At 45.1% G+C, this 20,829-nt stretch overlaps 1 protein-coding gene across 6 annotated transcripts in view; it reads right to left on the reverse strand.

Moving 5' to 3' along the window:
* Nucleotides 1–18,580, reverse strand: part of Jarid2 (jumonji and AT-rich interaction domain containing 2) — a 195,671-nt gene extending 177,091 nt beyond the window's left edge. For 2 of the 6 annotated variants that reach the window (XM_028867714.2, XM_028867712.2), the window contains exon 1: nt 16,087–16,718. In XM_028867714.2, coding sequence (XP_028723547.1) covers nt 16,087–16,131 — 45 coding nt within the window. In that variant the 5' untranslated portion in view covers nt 16,132–16,718. Of the gene's footprint in view, nt 1–16,086; nt 16,719–17,089; nt 17,247–18,259 lie in introns of those variants that run through there. The other 4 variants (XM_037205767.1, XM_028867713.2, XM_028867715.2 and 1 more) reach the window with 4 other exon arrangements.
* Nucleotides 18,581–20,829: the final 2,249 nt, after the last annotated feature.

The following is a 20,829-nucleotide window of genomic DNA, read 5'->3' on the forward strand; positions in this document are numbered from 1 at the left end:
ACAGCTGAATAAGCAATGTGATATACACATACTTACTATGCAATGATCAAGCCTTAAAGAAAAATTGAAACATACTAAACAATGTCTAAGATTCATCTGTATAACATGAAAGAAACCAGTCCATCACAAAAAAAAGGCACATATTTTATTAATCCATTTATGTCAAGTGTCCAGAAGGAAAAACTCCTCAGAACAAAAAAAGATTAGTGACTGTAGAGACTGGGAAACTGGTGAAGTAGGAAGTGAGCACCACTGGTGTGTAGTTTCTCTGTGGAGTTCTGAAATATTCAAATATTGAGCAGTGATGGCTGTAGAACTCTAGGAATATACTAACATACCACAGAATTGTTTTTTAAAGACATTACACTCACATCCAAAATTACATAGGAAGACTGAGATGCCTCATCTTGGTTTAAAGTACCACAAACATGGGGGTAGGACCAGGACTGCCCAGGACTGAATAAAAGACAATTAAAAGAAAAGCTTCGCCGGGGCGGTGGTGGCGCACGCCTTTAATCCCAGCACTCAGGAGGCAGAGCCAGGCAGATCTCTGTGAGTTCGAGGCCAGCCTGGGCTACCAAGTGAGCTCCAGGAAAGGCGCAAAGCTACACAGACAGAGAAACCCTGTCTCGAAAAAACCAAAAAAAAAAAAAAAGAAAAGAAAAGCTTCAGAGCTGAAGATCTGCAAAACATATAGCAAGCAAAGGTCAGCCGGTTATGTGGGGGTGGCTCAGGTGACAGGTAGCATGCAAGAAAGCACTGGGTTCCATTCCAACAACACATGTCATATGTCTGTAATCACAGCACTCAGGAGGTGGAAGCAAAAGAATCAGAAGTTCATGCTCTGGGCTACAAGAAAGCCTAAGAAAAGACAGACAGACTTGAGGGTGGGGGTGTTATTCAGTGATGAAAGTGCTCACCCAGAGTATGGCAGGCCCTGGATTTCATTCTCGGCACCAAAAGAAAATGTAAGCACAAAGCTGTGACAACCAGGCTCAGTGGCATGCCTATACTCCCAGGTACTTAGGAAGGTTAAGATAGGACCACACCTGGGCTGGATAAACAAAATAACCCTTCCTTGCCCAACCTCCCCAACAAAGTTGCTTTTGGACAGGTTTTTGTTTTGGGGAATTTTTGTTTGTTTGTGTGTGTTTACAGAGAAGCAAACTAGGACCAGGGGTAACTTTATCCCTAAACCAAGCAAAAATTGCAACTTGAGGGCTCAAGAAACAGCTTCCCATGTAAAAGCACTTCAGCTGAGACTGAGAGACCTGAGTTAGATTCCCAGGACCTAGAGTGGAAGGGAGAATGGACTCCTGAAAATGTCCCCTGACCTAATTTAACAAAAATATTTTAAGCTGCAATTTTAGTCTTTCTCTATTAGTCTGAAGTTGTAATCTGTGCTAAAAATAAAAAGAGCAGGTGAGTCTATCTATCATAGATACAGTCATTTGGTACCTACTCTGACAAGTTCCCTAGATTAACTTCAAAACCACCTTGAATTTGTAATTTAGATACAAAAAGGAAATGCAAAAGTAGTAATTCCTACTTATCAGCATTACAAATGTCTTAACACTCAACACAGAGGATTCTTTGCTGCTGATTGCAGGAAAGAAAGCACCCAGACACTCCATTCCTTGAAAAACACTTCCCCAAGCCTTCATATACAACGCCTGTCCAGAAAAACAAGCTGTTTGCCTGGCCATGGTGACATCATCTGTTCTTTGCAGGGATGGGATGACCTCCATGTACCAAGGGGAGGAAAGGACACTTTCTTACAATAGGTAACACGAAGGTGTTTATTTGTATTAAACAACTGTAAGCAAACACTGTTTGGCTGTGAGAGCTTTGCAAGTCAAAGATAATGGCCTTCCCTGGTAAACTGAATGTTCTTTATAATCATCCTTATTTAGACTCCCAGGAGGCTTTGCCTACTGCTCCAATAAATTCTGCAAAGAAATAATGACAACTTCAGCAAGTCTCCTGGAAGAAAAAAAAAGGTTGGGGGAAAGGCCAGATGAGTAGAAAACTGTGTTTCATCCCAGTTTATGTCAGTTTGGGGATTGTCATACATCACTTCTTAATTAGAGCAGGCAAAAGAAAAAGGGGAATTAAAAAGAAAAAAAAGACAGGCTTTAGTCAATAATTCCAAGTCAGACTCATATTTCCAACCAGTTTACCAACACCAAAAGGAAACCTATTTTATTAGAATAGTTAGTTATGATTTATCTCAAGTACAATCGAAACGTGGCATTACGCTCTCTTATCTAAACAAAAGTTCCATATAGCATCATCATGCTCTGCATGTCTAAGTAAGAGTTCTGTACAACTAAACTCACAAAAACTTAATAGTGAGTTTTAGTTTTGTTTTGCTGGGGGGACAGGCGACGACAAGGTAAGGTAAATATAAGAGAATGAGAAGCAAGTGTTCCCTGATTTCTTCAACCATGGGACTTGGCCTAAGGCTTGGATGTGCCCAGAGCCCAGACTCTGAGCCAATCTCAAGCCAAACATGTTTTTTATTTAACGAGGTTTTATTTTCATTCGTCTGCCACCTTTCAGATTCAAACCTAGTTAAAACCACAGTAGTTTGGATTCTAACTGTAGTTTGAGATTACAATACAGAGTGAGTATTTGAAAACATTTTTAAAGACATAAAACACTGCATTAAGCCGGGCGTTGGTGGCGCACGCCTTTAATCCCAGCACTCGGAGGCAGAGCCAGGCGGATCTCTGTGAGTTCGAGGCCAGCCTGGGCTACCAAGTGAGCTCCAGGAAAAACGCAAAGCTGCACAGAGAAACCCTGTCTCGAAAAACCAAAAAAAAAAAAAAAAAAAAAAAAAAAAACACTGCATTACTAACACCAACCAAGCTAACAGGAGTTCAGAAGTTCATTATTAAATCCAGACCTTGCCTGGCCCCCTGCACTGGAGGATGGGGATGGGAGGGTGTTAAACTGCACTGGCATTTAAATAGAAATCTGATCCCTGCCACTCTGGAGATAACCATCACTAAGGATTACTTTCATGAATCTTTAAAATTCTTGCAGATTAAAGTTCTGTCAGGGTGTCAATACCAATACTACTGAGCAAAGTTTTTTGGTCAAAATTCAAAGCTACCCAGGTGTACTGCCTCATGCTTGTAAACCCAGACTCTGAAGGAGGCTTAGTGAAAGTTTAGAGGGCAGCCTGAGCTACATAATGAGTTTCAAACAGTCCTGAGCTGATAAAGACCCTGTCTCAAAAAAATTATAACTGGGGCCAAGTGTGGTGGTGCACTGTCTTTATTTCCAGCACTCAGAGGCAGGCAGATGGGTGCAAGTTTGAGGCCAGCCTGTTCTACATAGTGAATCCCAGGCCAGTCGTGGCTACACAGAGACCCGTTCACAAATTTAAAAAAGAATAAAAAATACATTTAAAAAAAAAAAATCAAAGCTGCTCAGTGCCAAACACCTGCTGGTTTGAGGGCAATTGTTTGTTCCTTGCCCATATTTTAATCTTGTATCATTTTTGTATGTCAAAACTGCACTTTAGTCAGGTTGAGGATATTTGTTCCTGGGATGACAGCTCATTATGTTGTACATCCTTTTAAAGAGTATGTGTGACATGTAAGAGATATATAAAATTATACCATTTTGATAAAATATATCAAAAATAAAACTATCATTTTGATATGAAAGTATATCAAAAATAAAAGGCATGTTATGGCATACACCTACAATCCCAGTACTGGGGTGGGGGGTGGGGGGGGTGTTGGAGGATTCCAAGACAAACCTTAAGCTACAGAATAAAAAGGAAAAAGGAGCCGGGCAGTGGTGGCACACGCCTTTAATCCCAGCACTGGGGAGGCAGAGCCAGGCCGATCTTTGTGAGTTCAAGGCCAGCCTGGTCTACGGAGCAAAATCCAGGAAAGGTGCAAAGCTACACAGAGAAACCCTGTCCAAAAAAAAAGAGGCTCTGTTAAGTCTGTCACTGGGTAACAGTTGGGGTAAATGCCACCAAGCCTAACAATCTAATTAAGTTCAATGCCCAAGTGGAAAAGCCAACTCCCAAAAGTTATCCTTTGACCTCTACAACTAATCTATGGCAGGTATACAAGCACCCATAAAAACTCACACACACACACACACACACACACACACACACACACACACACACACACACGTCGTACGTACGTAAAGTGTAATTCAGCCAGATGTGGTACCATACACATTCAATACCTTGGTAAGCAGAGGCAGATGATCTCTAAATTCCAGGCCAGCCAGGTCTACACAGTGAGACCCTAGGTTTGCGGGGCTTTTTGTGTTTGTTTTTAGCAACTTTTTAAGAAAAAACTAATTAGAAACTCAAGTTAAACGGTTGAAAAATGAACAGACCCAAATGTTCAACAAAACCAGTGAAATGAGAACCAAAAATAAGATGATCTGTTCTTTCTACCAACACCCCAGCATCCTTAACTGCACAGCAATTAACTCTTTTCATGATCCTTGCAATATTTAGGTACCAAATCCACAGTGCACTTGGCATTAAGTGTAGTGGCCTCAGCCAGGCACTAGTTTCACACACCTTTAATCCCAGCACTTGGGAGGTCAAGGGAGGCCAATTCTGAGCAAGCTCCAGGAAAGCCAGGGCTACACAGAGAAACTCTGTCTCAAAACACACACACACACACACACACACACACACACACACACACACACACACATAGATAGATAGATAGATAGATAGATAGATAGATAGATTAGATAAGCCTCATCTGATGGAATCATGGAACATATGTGAAGGGCCAAGCTGTGTGATGTCACAGCTCCACTAATGGCCAGGAAACATAACCAAAACCCTTCATTCAAGGCACATGAAAAGCATGTGCTACTAATTTAACTAGGAGCCCAGACCATGACTCCTTATTAAATGCTTTCCATTCACATTGGCTCTTTCACTCTTTCATCCTCCAACATCAAGACATCATTACAATCTGAAAATAGAACAAACAGCTTTAGTGCTTTGGGCAGTATAAGAATGGGAAAGGAAGCATTGAGCAAAACCAATGGGAGTTAGTAGATTCCACCCAAGAAAGCAAAGTTCATCCAAAGCCTTTTTTTTTTTTTTGAATAGAGTTTCTCTGTGTAGCTTTGGCTGTCCTAGAACTCCACCTGCCTCTGCCTCCCTGGGATTAAAAACTCAGCACCATGGTTGGCTCACACAAAAAAGAAATGTTGCTTCTTTGACACTCTATCTCAACCTCACAAACACCATGGGAGAGCAAAAAATCCCATCAATCCCAGAATTTTCCCATTACTTAAGAAGGAAAAGGCAAGCCTTGATGAGAAAGACAAATGCTAAGTAGCCACATTAATTTCCACTCTCTTCCTCAAACAACTAGAACATGCTGTAATGGTGGGAGTAACCCAGAAACACATTTTCTTCCACCTTGAATTTGACGAGTTGCACCCTACAGACTTGTAGGACTTGGATTAACACTGTCTAGACATTAATACTTTTCCTTTTCCTCTGAGAAGGAGAGGCTTTCTCCCTACTGTAAACTCAGAAGTAAAGCAATCTGCCAAGGTCACCATCGTGTAAACATAGCCAAGAAAGATCTTCACCTTCAATCTGATTCCAAACCTTTGATCTGACTCTAAAGCTAGTGCTCTCTTCCTCGCTCTTCCGAGTGGTTTACACAGTAAAACACGGTTACATTATCAAGCTCTGAAGCTCACTCAGCCCCAAGAATGGCACAAGGCCATCCTACAAACTGGACTGAAATCACAAGTACAAACAATATGATCCCAGGTCATTTTAATACTTAAGTATCTCCCATGTATTCACAAATGAAAGAACCTCATAAACACTCAAAATGTATTATTATACAAGCTCTCTCTTTCCTCCAGTACTAAATAAAGCCCTTCTGTCTAATAACACATTGTGTTCTTAAGAGTAATTTTGTGTTACAATGCTTTCACATTTCTTATCTTAGTCCTAAATGCTGAGAAAGGACAAGAAAATAGAAACTTAGGTAAAAATAAAACTCAACTGACAACTACGGACTTACAAGTGTCTTTTTAAAGGCCAAAAAACATGCATGCATAAAACAAATTAGCACAGCCCCTCCCCAGAAGACAATATGGTACAGTTCTGAGTCAGTGCAAATGATACATACAAAGCAGGCTACAAAACATCATTTTTTAAACAGTCCTAAACCTGTGGAAAAGCCAAAGAGGCAATGGGTCAAGTGAAACCTATGCCAATGGCATGCCTAGAGCCATTTAAAAAAAAAACAAAAACAAAAACACTGTATTGATAACTGGGATAAGATATAAATGTAAAAAAAACACACGAGTGAGGGAATGCATCTACAAGTGGAAGAATATCCGGTATGCAATTTCAGTAATTTTATCTTTGAGTACTTGTCTGATTGAAATGATTTCATATGAAGCAGAAAAGCCATTTTTCACAAGGGAAAAAAAACGCTACTGGCTTATAATTAGCTATGGGGATTACATATGAATTTTTATTTTTCCATAAAAATGAATCAATTACTTCAGCTACAGTGGATGACTAAGAATGCACCTGGCTGGAAGTGTCACTATGACCTGTTCAAAGGCAACAGAAGAGGCCTTAACTCACAAGTGCTGGATTTCATGCCCAGCTGTTCAACAGCTTCCCAGCTTTAAAATAAGGAGTCTGAAATTCTAATTAGTGAACTCCATTTTTTTCCACTAGAACCACACTAATTCCCTCCCAATGGCACTGAAAATATTCGACCATAGCTTTAATTCAAGAATTCTCGAGGCTGGAGAGATGGCTCAGCAGTCAGGAACACTGACAGCTCTTCCATAGGACCTGGGTTCAATTCCCAGCACCCACATGGCAGCTTACAACTGTCTGTAACTCCAAGATCTGACACCCTCACATAGACATACACGCAGGCAAAACATCAATGAAAATAAAATAAGAACAAATGATTAAAAAAAAAAATTCTCTGGGTTCTGGGCAGTGTCAGCTCACACCTTTAATGCCAGGCAGAAGCAGAAGCAAGTTTATCTCTAAGTTTGAGGCCAGCCTGGTCTACACAGAGCAAGTTCCAGGACAGTCAGGACTACACAGAGAAACCCTGTCTCAAAATAAACCAAGAGTTCTCCGAGTAATAACTTCACGCTGGTCCACAGACTTATCCACAATCACCTACAAAACTCAGATCCTAACAGACACACAAAGAAGTACTCCTCTGCACCTAGAAGTAAGTAAGGAAAGACAAGAGCCAGAGTATGTCTGTTGAGGTCTATGAGGAATATAGTGGAGTCCTCAGAAAATCCACCTGCCTGAACACGGATACAAACTTGCAAAGTTAGAGGCTAGGCTTGGCTAAATCCAGGAGTGTGTATAGTGGATGCGGGCAGGTAAGTGGGTTTTTATTCTAAACTGAGGACAAACTCGGTTGCAGGAGACCACAAGCATCCACTGAAAGATCATGATCAGATTTTCAGTTTCAAGGAATATATCCTTCAAGTTGTACTTTTAAACATGTTTGTGAGGACAGATTAGGTGCTGCTCTAATCTTAATTCTCAATGTATCCTTTCTAATTGTCATGTTTCCTGATTCAATAGACATTCAACAAGCAAAGTGGGAATGGAGGTGGAGAGGATTACATCACCTCCTAATCTTTAAAGCCTTGCTCTAAATATACTGTTCGGTTCTGAATTTCCTAGATTTATTTATTTCTGAGTCAGCTAGGAAGGCGGCTGGCAGGCCTGATGTCTCCAAGTTGGTGATTTCCAACTGTGTAATAATACCTTGAGCATTTGTGCAGCAGTATGCAGTTTACAAAGTGCTTTCACATCAAAAAATCTCCCTGGCTCTCTCTCCCAGCCTATAAGGTGCACTCAACCATGTTCCAGATGAGGAAAGAACTTAGCCATGTTGTACAGTTTGTCCAGGGTCACACAACCAAGTTTATTTAATCAGAGCTGGAACTAACTTGTCCATTATCTAAGTGCCCTAAATAGTCAAAGCAGACGTGTCCAAATTGAAAACCCTTCATGACTGAAGCTCATGTACTAGTAATGACAACTCACATACAAAAAGCAAACTCCCTGCTGCCTAATACAATGAACATTCATTCTGCCTTTCTGCAAACCTATGGAAGGACAAATGCAAGAAAAACATGATCAGTACTAATCCCTTCTCATTTCCTCCTGGCACCTGGTGTAATGGTTGGCAGAAATGAGAACCAAGCAAGAGTCAACCACTGAACATCTCTCAAAAATGTTGATTAGAACATAATAGAGAAAGAACCAGTCAGATTGTAAGAAAGTAGTAAGACCGATGCCAAATGGCTTCCTATATTCTCTGGCCAATCCAGTCATCAGAAATACAGAAATAAATGCCTGTGCTATCCCAGGAGGTCAGAGAGTCATCTCTTGGACTCACAACAATAATCAGAATCAATCCATTTCACTGTTCCCTATTTACACCACCCAACCTCCAAAAGAAATGAAGAGGAAAAAATCCCTGTGCGTATTCAAGAACAGTGTACATGAAGTAAGTGCCTTACCTGGTGTCTTAAGAGTTATCATTGTTCTGATGAAACACCAAAGCAACTTTAAGAGTTTATTTATTTGGCTTTTACTTCCACATCACCGTCACTGAGTGAAAATCAGAACAGGAACTCAAGCAGGGCAGTAACTGATGCAGAGACCATGGAGGAGTACACTACTTACTGGCTTACTCTTCATAGCTTGTTTAGCCTGCTTTCTTATAGAACCCAGGACCACCAGCCCAGGGGTAGCTCCAACCACAATGGGCTGCCCCCTCCCCAACATCAGAAAACACCCTTGCAGTTTTGCCTATAGCCTATCTTATTGGGGGGCATTTTCTCAGTTGAGGTTCCCTCCTCTCAGATGACTCTAGCTTGTGTCAAGATGACCTAAAACTAGTCAGCACACCTGGAGTGTAGAGTAATACCACCTGTAATCCCCCCAGCCCCTATGGTTGGGGCAGAACCTACAGGATCACAAACTCAAGGTCAAAAGAACTCTACTGTAGGGTTCTTCTCTAATGCAGTCTGTCACACATCCTTATGACTTAAGTGATTACATATAATATTCCTATTACTCAAGATGCCTCATTAACACAGCTAAACAGTTTCTGTTTCATAGATGGACCACTGATGTGGATCAAGGACCATTTCCTCCAGAACTCATGGTCTCCAAACAGCAAAGCCAGGAGCAACAGTCCAAGTGCAAGAAAAGGTACCAAAGGTGATTTGTGACAGCCTAAGACAGTGAAGTAGTTTCTGTAAGCCTTGAGAACTGCTGCCCATGATAGCCCCCAGGTACACCCACCACAAGTGTGGGTGATAATCACAAAACTACAGAGCTTCAACAAACAGTCCTATCTAGGATCTTCCAATGAAGACTGAGAAACAAGGGAACAGAGTAGCTCCACCATGTGCCATAAGAAACCATCAAGCATAAGCATGCTGCAGACTAGCACACACCGTGTTCTCAGAAGCCGACAAGAACCTTTTATGACCTGTTTTCCCCTTTAGGGTAGTGATGATCAATCATTTGCCATCTATTTCATCTGAGCCAAAAAAAACACGGGAAAACACACAGCTTTAAACTATATGAACAATGTTCTGGCATTGATATTCTCTTCTGTAAAATGGCCTCAAAAGCCCCTTTTTTCACGTGACCTTGCTATGTAAACTATGTGGGTGGCTACTTCAGACTTGACTGGATCTTCTCTTCATAATGCTTTCAAGAACAGTAGGTATTGTGTGGCTGTCTAAAAGTATTTTCTAAATCAGTAAAATGGCTCAGCAGGTAAAGGTGTTTTTGCCAGCCCAGGACCCACACAATGGTGGAAAGAACATACCTCTGCAAGTTGTCCTCTGACCTCTACATATGCCATGGCGAGGCCATGTGTACACAAGCACACAGGCAGAGACATACATGTACACAGATACACCCAACACACAAATATTTATTTAAGGGGGAGCAGGAGTACTGGAAGCAGGCAAATCTATGGCACCAGAAGCAAAACAGTAAGTAGTTACTTCCTGAAGAAGTCAGCTGCAATTTTAATAGTTTTATAATAAATCCTGAACTAAACATTAAGACATTTAGCTTTACTAAAAGCCATGTCTGTAATGCCAGAACTTAGAATCACAGAAGACCATTAGTTTGAGGCCAGTACGAACTGCAGAATGAGACCTTGACTCAAAAGGAAATTAAAAGCATGCTTATGCACTAAAGGATTTGAAATGAAAAAGATCTTGTAAAGTTACTATATATGACCCAAGTTTTTGACCAATAAGATGATTCAGTGGGTAAAGGCACTTGTTACCAAACACCACACAGAAAGAGAGAGAATAAATGCAAAATTTAAAAAACAAAACAAAAAACCCTTCAGCAGAGTATAATAGTGGGTGCCTATAACTCCAGCACTTGGAAAGCAGAAGCAGGAGGATCAAGGGTTCAAGGTCGTCTTTTACTACACAGTATAGTTAGACCAGCTTGAGCTACATGAGACTGTCAAAAAGAAAAAAGTTATAAAGTAAGTGATGTGATAATAAAAATATAAATAAAATATACTTTTAGCTACTGGCCTTTTTCTTTTATTGAGACAGTTTATCACTCAATAGCCCATGCTACCCTTGAAATCACAACAATCCTGTTTCACCCTCCCAAGGCTGGGATCTCAGTTATCTTTCCATTCAAGTACAGTCTTATTTCTGAGTACACATTTTTCTTTCAGACTTGCTCCACTTGTTTTGTTAAAGGAGAATTTCAAGTTAAAAGGGAGTGACCTGGAGGCTAGAGGTATAACTTAGTCCACCACACCACCACCACCACCACCACCAAAGAGGAAGGACTTGCAATGCAGTGTTTATGAAGAATCCACAAAAATCTCAAGTGTCCAGCCTACATCTAATTTAACATCCTTTTTCTTTTAGCACTTTTATCATGTCTCCTCCAAAGCATTCAACTTAAAGTTGAACCAACTGTTTTCACAGTCATTTCGAGGTTTACATAAGACTTAATTGTAATTACAAGTATAAGCTCAACTGGAATAACCAGATTTGGGAACAAACAACCGACACTTGGCAAGACTTCTGGGTGGAAGCCAAAGAGGACAGAAGCACACCCCATAGCTGCCCACTGGGCAGAAGCTTCAGGTTAATAACCAGAATGTTCTGCACCTAAGGGCAAGGAGACTAGGTAGGTAAAGGTTAGTCAGAACTGACACAAGAATATTTGAGGAGGCTTGAGCCAGTAACATCAGTAGGATTTGAACACTGTACCCAAAATGTTAATTAAAATGGCCAAAGCTGCCGGGTGGTGGTGGCGCACACCTTTAATCCCAGCACTCCGGAGTTGTGAGTTCAAGGCCAGCCTGGTCTACAGAGTGAGATCTAGGAAAGGTGCAAAGCTACAAAAAAAAAAAAAAAAAAAAAAAAATGGCCAAAGCTTTATTCTGGAAAAAATAAATAAATAAATAAATAAATAAGAACCCAATTTTGGCTTTTTGAACAAAGCTTATTTTCATTTTAAATTTACACACTATGAACCTGATTGTATTGCTTCTGTATTGTCTGTATACTACACCTACAGTGACAGTTTTTAAAGATGCTTCTGCTTGGAACTAAGATTTCGTTTGGTGTCATGGCTTTCCTAGCATGTGTAAGGCCCTAAAAGTTCCACCCCAAACTCGGCAAAAATCAAATCACCTCCACCATAGACTCCTTGGGAAAGGGAAGGATTTTCAACCACTAGAAACAAAGAAAAGACAGTATGAATTAAAGAAAAGGGAATACAAGGCAACTGAATAACTTCAGTTCTTCCCCCATAGCTGTAAAATATCACGATTGTTCCACAAAGGAAAAGCAAGCAAGCCGGATTTTTTTTTTTTTTTTTTCAAGACAAGGCCTCACTATCTCTGGCTAGCCTGAAACTTGCTGTGTAGACCAGGATGGCCTCAAACGAAGAGATATGCACTGGTCTCTCTGCCTCCCCAGTGCTGGGGGTTAAAGGTGTGTACCAACCATGCCAGGCAATCATGACTTTGAACTTTTTTTAGTGCTGGAGATCATCCTCCCTCCCACCCCACCCCACCCCACCACCACCACCACCACCACCCCTACCCACGGGGACTTTAGCCATGCTAAGTAAACACTCCAGCACTGAACTAAACACCTCTGCCCTAGTATACTTTTCTATTGTTTGATTTTACTTTGCAACTATAAACTGTAGTAAAACTCAGTTTCCAAACCTTATGAAGCAACCTCTCTCACTTTCTGGGGTCATGGGGTGGTCTGGGTCATGTTTTTTCCAAAGTATATTCCCAGGGGCTGGGCGGTAGTGGTACACATCTTTAATCCCAGCATTCAGGAGGCAGAGCCAATCGGATCTCTGTGAGTTCAAGGCCAGCCTAGTCTACAGAGCGAGATGCAGGGCAGGCACCAAATCTAGAGAAAACCTGTCTGAAAAACCAAAAAAAAAAAAAAAAATGTAGTATATTCCCAGCTGCTGGCCTCACGCTTGCTAGGCAGCAGAGAACTTCCTTGACTCCTGATCCTCCTGCTTAAACCTCCTGATTACAGGCAGCACTAGGTCATTTTCCTGGCAATGGGTAAATGCTACTAGGGAAGCGTTCTACCAACTGAGCCATATTGGTGGTAGGGGATCTTTGAGACAGTTTTTTATGTAGCCCAGAAGGGCTTATGGACACAGACTGGATATTTAACTGAAAATAACCTTGAACTGTGCTGGAATTACAGGCATTTGGAAACCTGGACCCTTAAAACATGCAGGCTGGGGACGTGGAGAGAAATGGCTCCTCCACAGGGTAAAGGAAAATGTGTCTTCCTAACAAGCCTTAAGATCTGAATTCAATGATAAAAGAAATGATGCAAAAGACAGAACACACACTGAGCAAACCTGCAACTGTTTTATTGACCAAGTGAATTTGGGCTCTGGAAGGCAACCTTTTCCAGGTATTTAAGGTACTGTATTGGGAGTCGTGCCCAATATAATTAAGACAGGATTATATTTCAATTTATGAGGTTCTCAAGGATGTCATTTAGTAAGAAATGCAACATTCACTTCTCCCAAAGCCTTCCATCTACAATCACACTCTCAAACTCTTTGCTAAGGCAATAAACTAGGTGGAAGACATCTAAAGCTTTTGAGACCAATTGTAGGAAGCATGCTGCCTTCCACCAGCTTAGTAATAATGCCACCTTCTATATAAAGCAGCACACTGTTTTACATCTTCCACCCACATAATCTCAATGATTTAGTCAAGTGACAAAAGCAGTTATGACATTTTCCATTTTACAGAAAAGTGAAGATTCACACCATGAACCATTTGTTCTCCTGTTAAGATCCAGTGACTCTTGAGACTCAAGAGTCCTGTGCTCTTTGGATACAGTCCTTCAGTCTCCAGAGTTCCCTGATACAGTAGGTGAGCAGATGAACAGCACAGCCAAGAGGACAGCCTTTCCCCCAATGACAAGTGAAAAGCTTCCAAAAAGAGCAACAGCTGAGCAGCATCAGCATCCCCCTTCAAAGGTAACATGCCACCTCCTGCAATGGCATCCCTCAACACGACAAAGTAACCAAATTCTCACTCAACTCCATCCACACACAAGGTAAAGCTCCCCTAAATGCACTTTCCTTGGTTTTCATTAACAAGAGCCTGACTGAGTGGGGGGCTACACTAATAATGTCACACCATCAAAAAACTTGGAACTGAGGAGTGACAATACTCCTGGCGTTAAGAAGGCCCCTCCTCCCTGCTCTCCAGCCCATTAGTAGTATGAGAACAAGGTTCAAGGGCACTCGGTGAGGGGTAAAAGGCTTCCCGATGCTCACCTGGTAGGACCTGGAACAACCTCAAAGCGGAAGGTCAAGGTCTGTCGCACCCTTCACAACCCCTTCCTCCTCCCACGTCCGGCTCCCACAGCTCCTACTCTGGCCGCGCCTGGAACCTTCCGCCCAGACTTTTGACATCACGGAGGAGGGGAAGGTTCCACCGGGCCGTCCCTTTGTGACGTCACAATGACAACAGACCGTGGCTGCTTGCGATGGGGGGGCAGAACCACTAGGGGCAAGGGGCGGAGAGGGGGCGGGGTACATAGGCGCACGGTAGGGGAAGGCCGCGGGGCGGGGAGGGGCGCGCTGACGTCTTGCCTGCTTAACCTGTTGCTCTCGAGACTGAGCCGGAGCCCGCGGGGCAGGGCGGCATGGAGACGCCAGAGCCGCCAAGCTTAGCCTAGCGCGCGGCGGGGGGCGCCCGAGGCAGCCTCCCCTCCGCCGCCCTCACCCAGCCCACCCCGCCCCGGGTCTGCACGCCGCGAGCCCCACCCACCCGCCCGGCCAGAGCACAGCCCAGAGTCTGCCCCTACAGGCCGCCCGCGAGCCCGCCGCCACGGCCCCGGCCCCGGCCCAGCCCGCCGCGGGCCCCGCTCACCCTCCCTGCCCGCTGGGTCCGGAGCTCGGCTTGAGCACCGACTCGGCTCCCGCAGCTGTGACTCGTGCTCTGCCTCGCGCGGCCACCGCCGGCCACATCGGCTTGCGGCCGGACGCCGGGACTCGACAGGATCCGCTGGCCACCAGCAACAACAAAAAAAGCCTACCCCACAGCGCTCTCTAACTTATCGAGGTCCGGGATAGGGTGGAGGGTTCTTGTCCAAGTTCTAGCCCATCGTCTTTGTGGTACATCAGAAACAGACATGTTCTGGGAAGGCGTTCACTCTCCAAGGCAAGGCTCAGCCCATGCAGTTTCTACACGCCGAGTTTAAACTAGTCCTTAGCGCTCTACCCAGCCCTCTGCAATGCGGATGTATTTTAATTCTTAAATTCCTTATGGAGCAGCTTCGTAAAATGAGCTTCATTATTTAATCTCGCGTTTCTTTCATAGTTAAGTTTACGTGTCTAGATTAGAATCAGCTCTCCGGAAGAGGAATTCAGGTTTTCCATTAAACATAATTTTTAAAGAGCCACTACCCAGAGGTCATCTCCCATTATATACTCCACACATCAGAAAGGGAAAATATAACACCAAATTATCGATTCTAGTTATATAAAACTTTCTTAAATGATCGCATTGTTCTTTATGCATCTTCAAGGGCCTTTTTTCTGGGGGGAAAAATGAGTTCTTTGCTCTAAGCATATGCAGCTAACCACCGGATCACTCGAGTGCATATTTGGTTAATCCCCTGGTTCCCCTCTTTGCTCCCTCCCCCCCAAACTTACAACAACAACAGAAAAACCACTACACAAAACAACACTCCCTATGTCAAGCAAAACGTTGCTATACTATCACAAAACAAATTTAACTATTACAACCTAATTTCAGGACCCCAGTTAACAAGGATAAATTCTTTGCAGTAACATATGCATTCACTCACATACACACATACTTAAAAAACGTTAGCTATATATATATTTCCCCCTAAAACTAGAAACCATGAATTCTTCTTAAACAAAAACCAAAATCAGCCTCATTATTAAAGTCAATACCAATAAATGCACAGTCCCTGTAACATGATTCTCAACTGGATTATGTAGCAATCTAGGTAAGCCAAAACGACCACACATATTAAATGGATGTGCCAGTGCAAGAAGATCGCCATAATCGGACCCCGGATTGCAACTTAAAGGGCTTCCAACATACATACCTTTAACGATTTTCCAAATAACACCAATAACAGGCTCATTTGTATGCAAAGTGCAGTATGGGGCCAAATTCGCCCGAGACTGCAGTTTAGTTATATTACCGCAGGCCCCCACAAACATAACCTCAAGCTCCACCGAAATCACTTGCCTTTCATCTAAAACTACATTAATGTTGTGTCATTCGAGGTCAATTTATTCACTTGAGGTATCTACACCAGTCTGTTTTCTCAACCAAACTAGGCAGACACGACTTTGCTGAAAAGCCCTTTCGGAAAAGAAAGAAACAGCCTTATCGGACGCTATGTTTAAAACCCTTGAGCTGCAGAATTATCTATAAACTTGACATTCGCAACCATTGCTTCAAACTGCAAGCTAAAGGATGTGTTGTTAGGAGCACTTACGTATTTCTTCTGGATGATATTCCTCTTGGGTCTTTCCTTGCTCATTCTGAGATCCAAATGGTGATTGCAAAAGGGGACAATTGCTTCATGAATTTAAAGCCGTCAGAAATTTGCAAAAAAAAAATATCCTGGTGGTTTTTATTGTTGGTGGTGGTTGATCTTGTAATCCGACTTTTCTTCCTCTTCCCCCAAAGCCAGATTCGCCTTGAAATAAATCCGAAATTGAGAAGGATAAAAGAAAAAAAATAAAGAGCCAAAGACGAACGAAGCAAACAAGAAAAATTCACTTTAGTAAAACACTCATAATGGAAAATTTCCCCCGAAACACACAACACAGAGACACAAAAAAAAAAGAAGAAAAAAAAACCGACGCCCTTCACTCCCCCCCTTTTTTCTTCCAAAAACTACATCAGCGAAACGTGAAGGTCCTTAGTGTCTGATCTGTAGTTACATCTTGGAAAAAGAAAAAGGAAAGATAAGATTTAAAATGTTGGAAGTCACGTTTGTGCTGCAGCAGCAGTGCGAGCAGAAGTCAACTCCAGCGGCGGCGGCGGCAGCACCACAGCGGAGGGCTCGCCGAGTCTCTTTTTTTCCAAGCCCCCTAACCAATGAGAGACAGGCTATCCAGCCCAACTTTAAATGGACTCTGCTTTTATACAAGTTAGGGCTCCTCGGCTAATTCCCCACCGCTCGCCAGCCGAAAACTCCCACAGCTGAGCCATCGCACGCTTGCTCACCCTTTGCCCACCAGCCCCGGCCCAGGGCAGAAGACTCCCGCAGCCCCGCCGACCAGACCCGGGAGAGGCCTCAGCGAACGCTTCGCCGGCCGCCCGTCAGGCGCCTCTCCCACTCCGACCCCGGGCATGGAATTGAGAGAGGCTCCCTAAGCTCAATGCATGGCACGCTCGGTCGCTCCACCTCAGCCCCTTCCCCCTCCTCCCCCCGCAGTCCGCTCACCCCACGGCAGCCACATGCAAACCCTCGCCACTGCCCTCACGTCTACCTGCAGCCGGGCAGCTGGGTAGCACTGCCCCAGGACGCCCGGCCCGGGGGAGAGCCGCCTATTCCCGGGGCACCTTAGAATAGTCCCCTTGATCTTCTGGAAGTTGTAGTCCCTTGACTACAAAATGGCTATGGCCACGGGAGCTAGGAACTACAATTCCCAGCGTGCTCCGCACCGCCTGTCACTCAACTCCCTTGGCTGAGCTCGCTCGCTCGCTCGCTCTCCCCCCCCTCCCCCTTCGCCGGCCCCTGCCAACAAACGCTGGGACGTGTCCCGCGTGCGACACCGCTAGAGGCTGGCTCGGGATTGGCCCGCAGAGCGTGTGGTCCGCGAGCGAGGAACTCCCCACGCCGGCCGGCCCGCCCCCCAGTCCCCTCCCCGCGGGCGGCCGGCCAGGCCCCGCGCGCCGCGCTGCGCCGCGTCGCGCCCCGCCCCCACCCGGGGCGCGAACCGCCTGTGGAATCGAGGAATCGCGCACGCGCGCGCCGCGGGCCCGCGAAGGGGGCGGAGGGGGGTGGGGGGGGACGACGGGGGAGGAAAGCCGCCAGGCTTCCCCGAGGAAGGCCTCGGAGCGTGGCGGCGCGGGGGGCGGTGTCAGCGAGGGGTTGGAGCGGGTCCTAAGCAAAAACTGGGCCACGCACCAAGAGGAATCCTCGGTGCGAACTCGCTGATCGGCGGCGCCTGCTGCTGCTTGCCGTGGCAGGCGGTGTCACCTCAGGACAGCGCCTCGCGCCCGTGTGTGTGCGTGTGTGTGCCGGGCGAGCGGCGCGCGGCCCGGGGTGGTCCGAGGTCACGGCGACGCGGCCGGCCCGTGGCCACACGCGACCCCACGCGCGAGGCGGCGGCCGGGGAGGGCCGCCTCCCGGCTGGGCACGCGGCCCCCGCGCTCCGGCAGCCCGCGAGCCTCCGCCCGGCGCGACCCTAGGCCGTGGCCGGGGGCTCGGGGGGTGCGGCCGCGGCTGTCTGGGAAGACGGTGAAAGGGGTCTTTCCCCTCGGGACTAGGGCTGTCCGCGAGTGAGACCGAAACGCTGAGGTCAAAAAAAAAAAAAAGCCAGAAAAAACCAACCCCAGCGGACTCCGGAGCCCGACCCACACCGGCGCAGGCCGTGAGGAAGCGGCTCGAACCCCGAGCGCCCGAAATCCCAACGGTCTGTGCCCCGCAGCCTCACCTGCCCCGGCCCCGGCCCCGGCCCAGGCTCGGCAGTCGCTCAGATCAATGGATCGCAGGCCCTGCTGTCGCTCTCTGGGGCCTTCGCACTCGCAGTAACTTTATCAAGTCTCCCGGCGCCTGCGTTCATTTCCTGGGTCTCCTGGGGGTCGTGGAGGTCCTGCGTCTCAGGTCTGCAGGCTAGCCTGCGTCGGACGGAAGGGCTGGGCCGCCCCCGATCACCTGCACACACCTTCCAGCCCGCCTCTCGCCCCTGGCTGGCGGCTTGCTTCCGAAGCATTAACACTCGGGTCGCACAGCCCTTCCTATTTATTGACAACAGGGCAGCTTATCACCGTGTCTGGAAAGTTCTCAGAAGCCGTGCGGTGCTGGCGCCCGCCTTTAATCCCAGCCCTCGGGAGGCAGAGCCAGGCGGATCTCTGTGAGTTCGAGGCCACCCTGGGTTACAGAGCGAGTTCCAGGACAGGCACCAAAACTACACAGAGAAACCCCTGTCTCGAAATACCAAAAAATAATAATAATAATAATAAACTAAGAAACAAGTTGACAGTTGTGGATTCAAATGGCACAATGACCACTTCAGACAGGTAAGCAATGGCTTCCCTGAGCTCAATTTCCTCATCTACAAGTTAACTCCGACCAAACCTTGTGGGGAGAATTATAAAATAACAAAAACCTACTTTAGAAGAAAGCAGGTTGATGGAATCTTTCATGAGTTGACATAAGACTCCTTTTAAAAAAAAAAAAATGTTTAAAGCCTCATTTTGTCCTTTTTTAAAATAACATTTTCCTAAAATTTATGTTCATTTTACAATCAAAAAAATTAATTACCTGTGTGTCCTAAATATTGCACACTTGTTCACTGTTTCCATTTGGTGGGAATGATCCAGTACATTCGATTTTACTGTTCAGTTTTGACCACCCAAGTGACTTTAATGGTCATCTTGCCAGAAGGTGTTTTCAAAAGCCATTCTGACCATTATGACCTGTGTACTAGTGGTGTGTCTGCTTCTCTGCGTCCTTCTCTGTGTAGTTACGATTTTAAACAGCTTTGTGTAAATTTAATGTCCTATCTGTCGGTCCCCAGGCAATTATTAAAGAACAAAGTGAGTTTCTTGTGGGTTCTCTCTGCTTGCTGGGCTTCTTGTCCTGGGCCCATGAACTCTCTTGCCAGACTACCAACTTCAAGTCACAGAGTGTGAAAAACCATTCTGATAGTTGAGGCCTGAGGGGGTTGTAGAGGAGGAATTTGCTCATTTCCATAAGGCTTAAAGAATACTAGTGTTGTTTCCCTTGAAAAGGAAATTGGATCGTCCTTTGTGGTTGACAGTCTTCCCTGCTGTGGAAGTAACTGTCTCCTGATGACATCCTTTACCAAGATTGGGACCAGGCCAAATATCACCTTTGCTTCATCTTTTTCATTTTTAGGCCTTCTAATTTGCTCTTTCTTGGGGTGGTTATTACTCCTCTGAGCACTATTCTTAGGAGCCTGGGTAGATTCTCTAAGTTCTGGAACCCTTAAGACTACACGCTAACACTGTCCTCACCTGTGAGGATGCAGAGTCCTTTCTAAATTAGTACCCAGCTGGGCCTCATGATGCAAACCTGTAATCCTAGTTCTCCAGAGGGAGAGGCTAGAGAACAATCTGGAGTTAAAGGCCAGCCTGGAATAGTGAGAGCCTGTCCTAAATTTTTTTTAAAAAGGTGGTGGCAAACGCCTTTAATCCCAGCACTGGGGAGGCAGAGCCAAGCGGGTCTCTGTGAGTTCAAAGCCTGCCTGGGCTACAGAGTGAGTTCCAGAAAAAAGCACAAATCTACACAGAGAAACCTTGTCTCGAGGAAAAAAAAAAAAAAAAAAAAAACTTTCCAGACTCAGTGGCAGCGGCCTTTATTTCTCTTTTTCTCTCCACCTCTCCCTATCTCTCCTCTCTCCTACGCAAGCTAGAAGTTCCCTTGACTGACCTGGAACTCACTATGTACCAAGCTGGTCTTGAACTCACAGAGATCCACCTGCCTCTGCCTCTGCCTCCTGAGTGCTGAGATCAAAGGCATGGCCACCCCAACCCCCACTTCCCCACCCCTGGCTAGATATGATTTTTGTAAGGTCATATAACTGATAGGGTCCATGAAGCAGGCTCAAACCCAAGGCACCATGTTCCATGTGCCTTGTGTAGATCAGCACCCTGTATTCTCCAAACTATGGTCTAAGAAACATTCCATGAAGTATTAGTAGAGACAGCTGGAAAGAAAAAGGGTTCTTAGAGCCTGCAGTGGTAATGAATGCCATTCTTTTCCAAAACTCATCAGGGAGAGGCAGGTGGATTTCTGTGAGTTCAAAGTCAGCCAGGTCTACATAGTGAGTTCCTGGACAGCTTAAAAAATAAATAAATTTTTAAAAAAGGAAGGAAGGGGGGAAGGAAAGAAAAAAAATCTGGGACGTGGGAAAATGGCTCCGTGGGTAAGAGCACTTGCTGTGCACATTTAAGGACCTAAATTGGGATTCCCATGCTCACTCCACATAAAAAAACAGGAATAGCTGGGTGTACCTGTAACCCTAGCATTGGAGGTAGG

The sequence above is a fragment of the Peromyscus leucopus genome, chromosome 5 (assembly GCF_004664715.2).
Source record: "Peromyscus leucopus breed LL Stock chromosome 5, UCI_PerLeu_2.1, whole genome shotgun sequence".
In the NCBI taxonomy this organism is placed as follows: Eukaryota; Metazoa; Chordata; class Mammalia; order Rodentia; family Cricetidae; genus Peromyscus; species Peromyscus leucopus.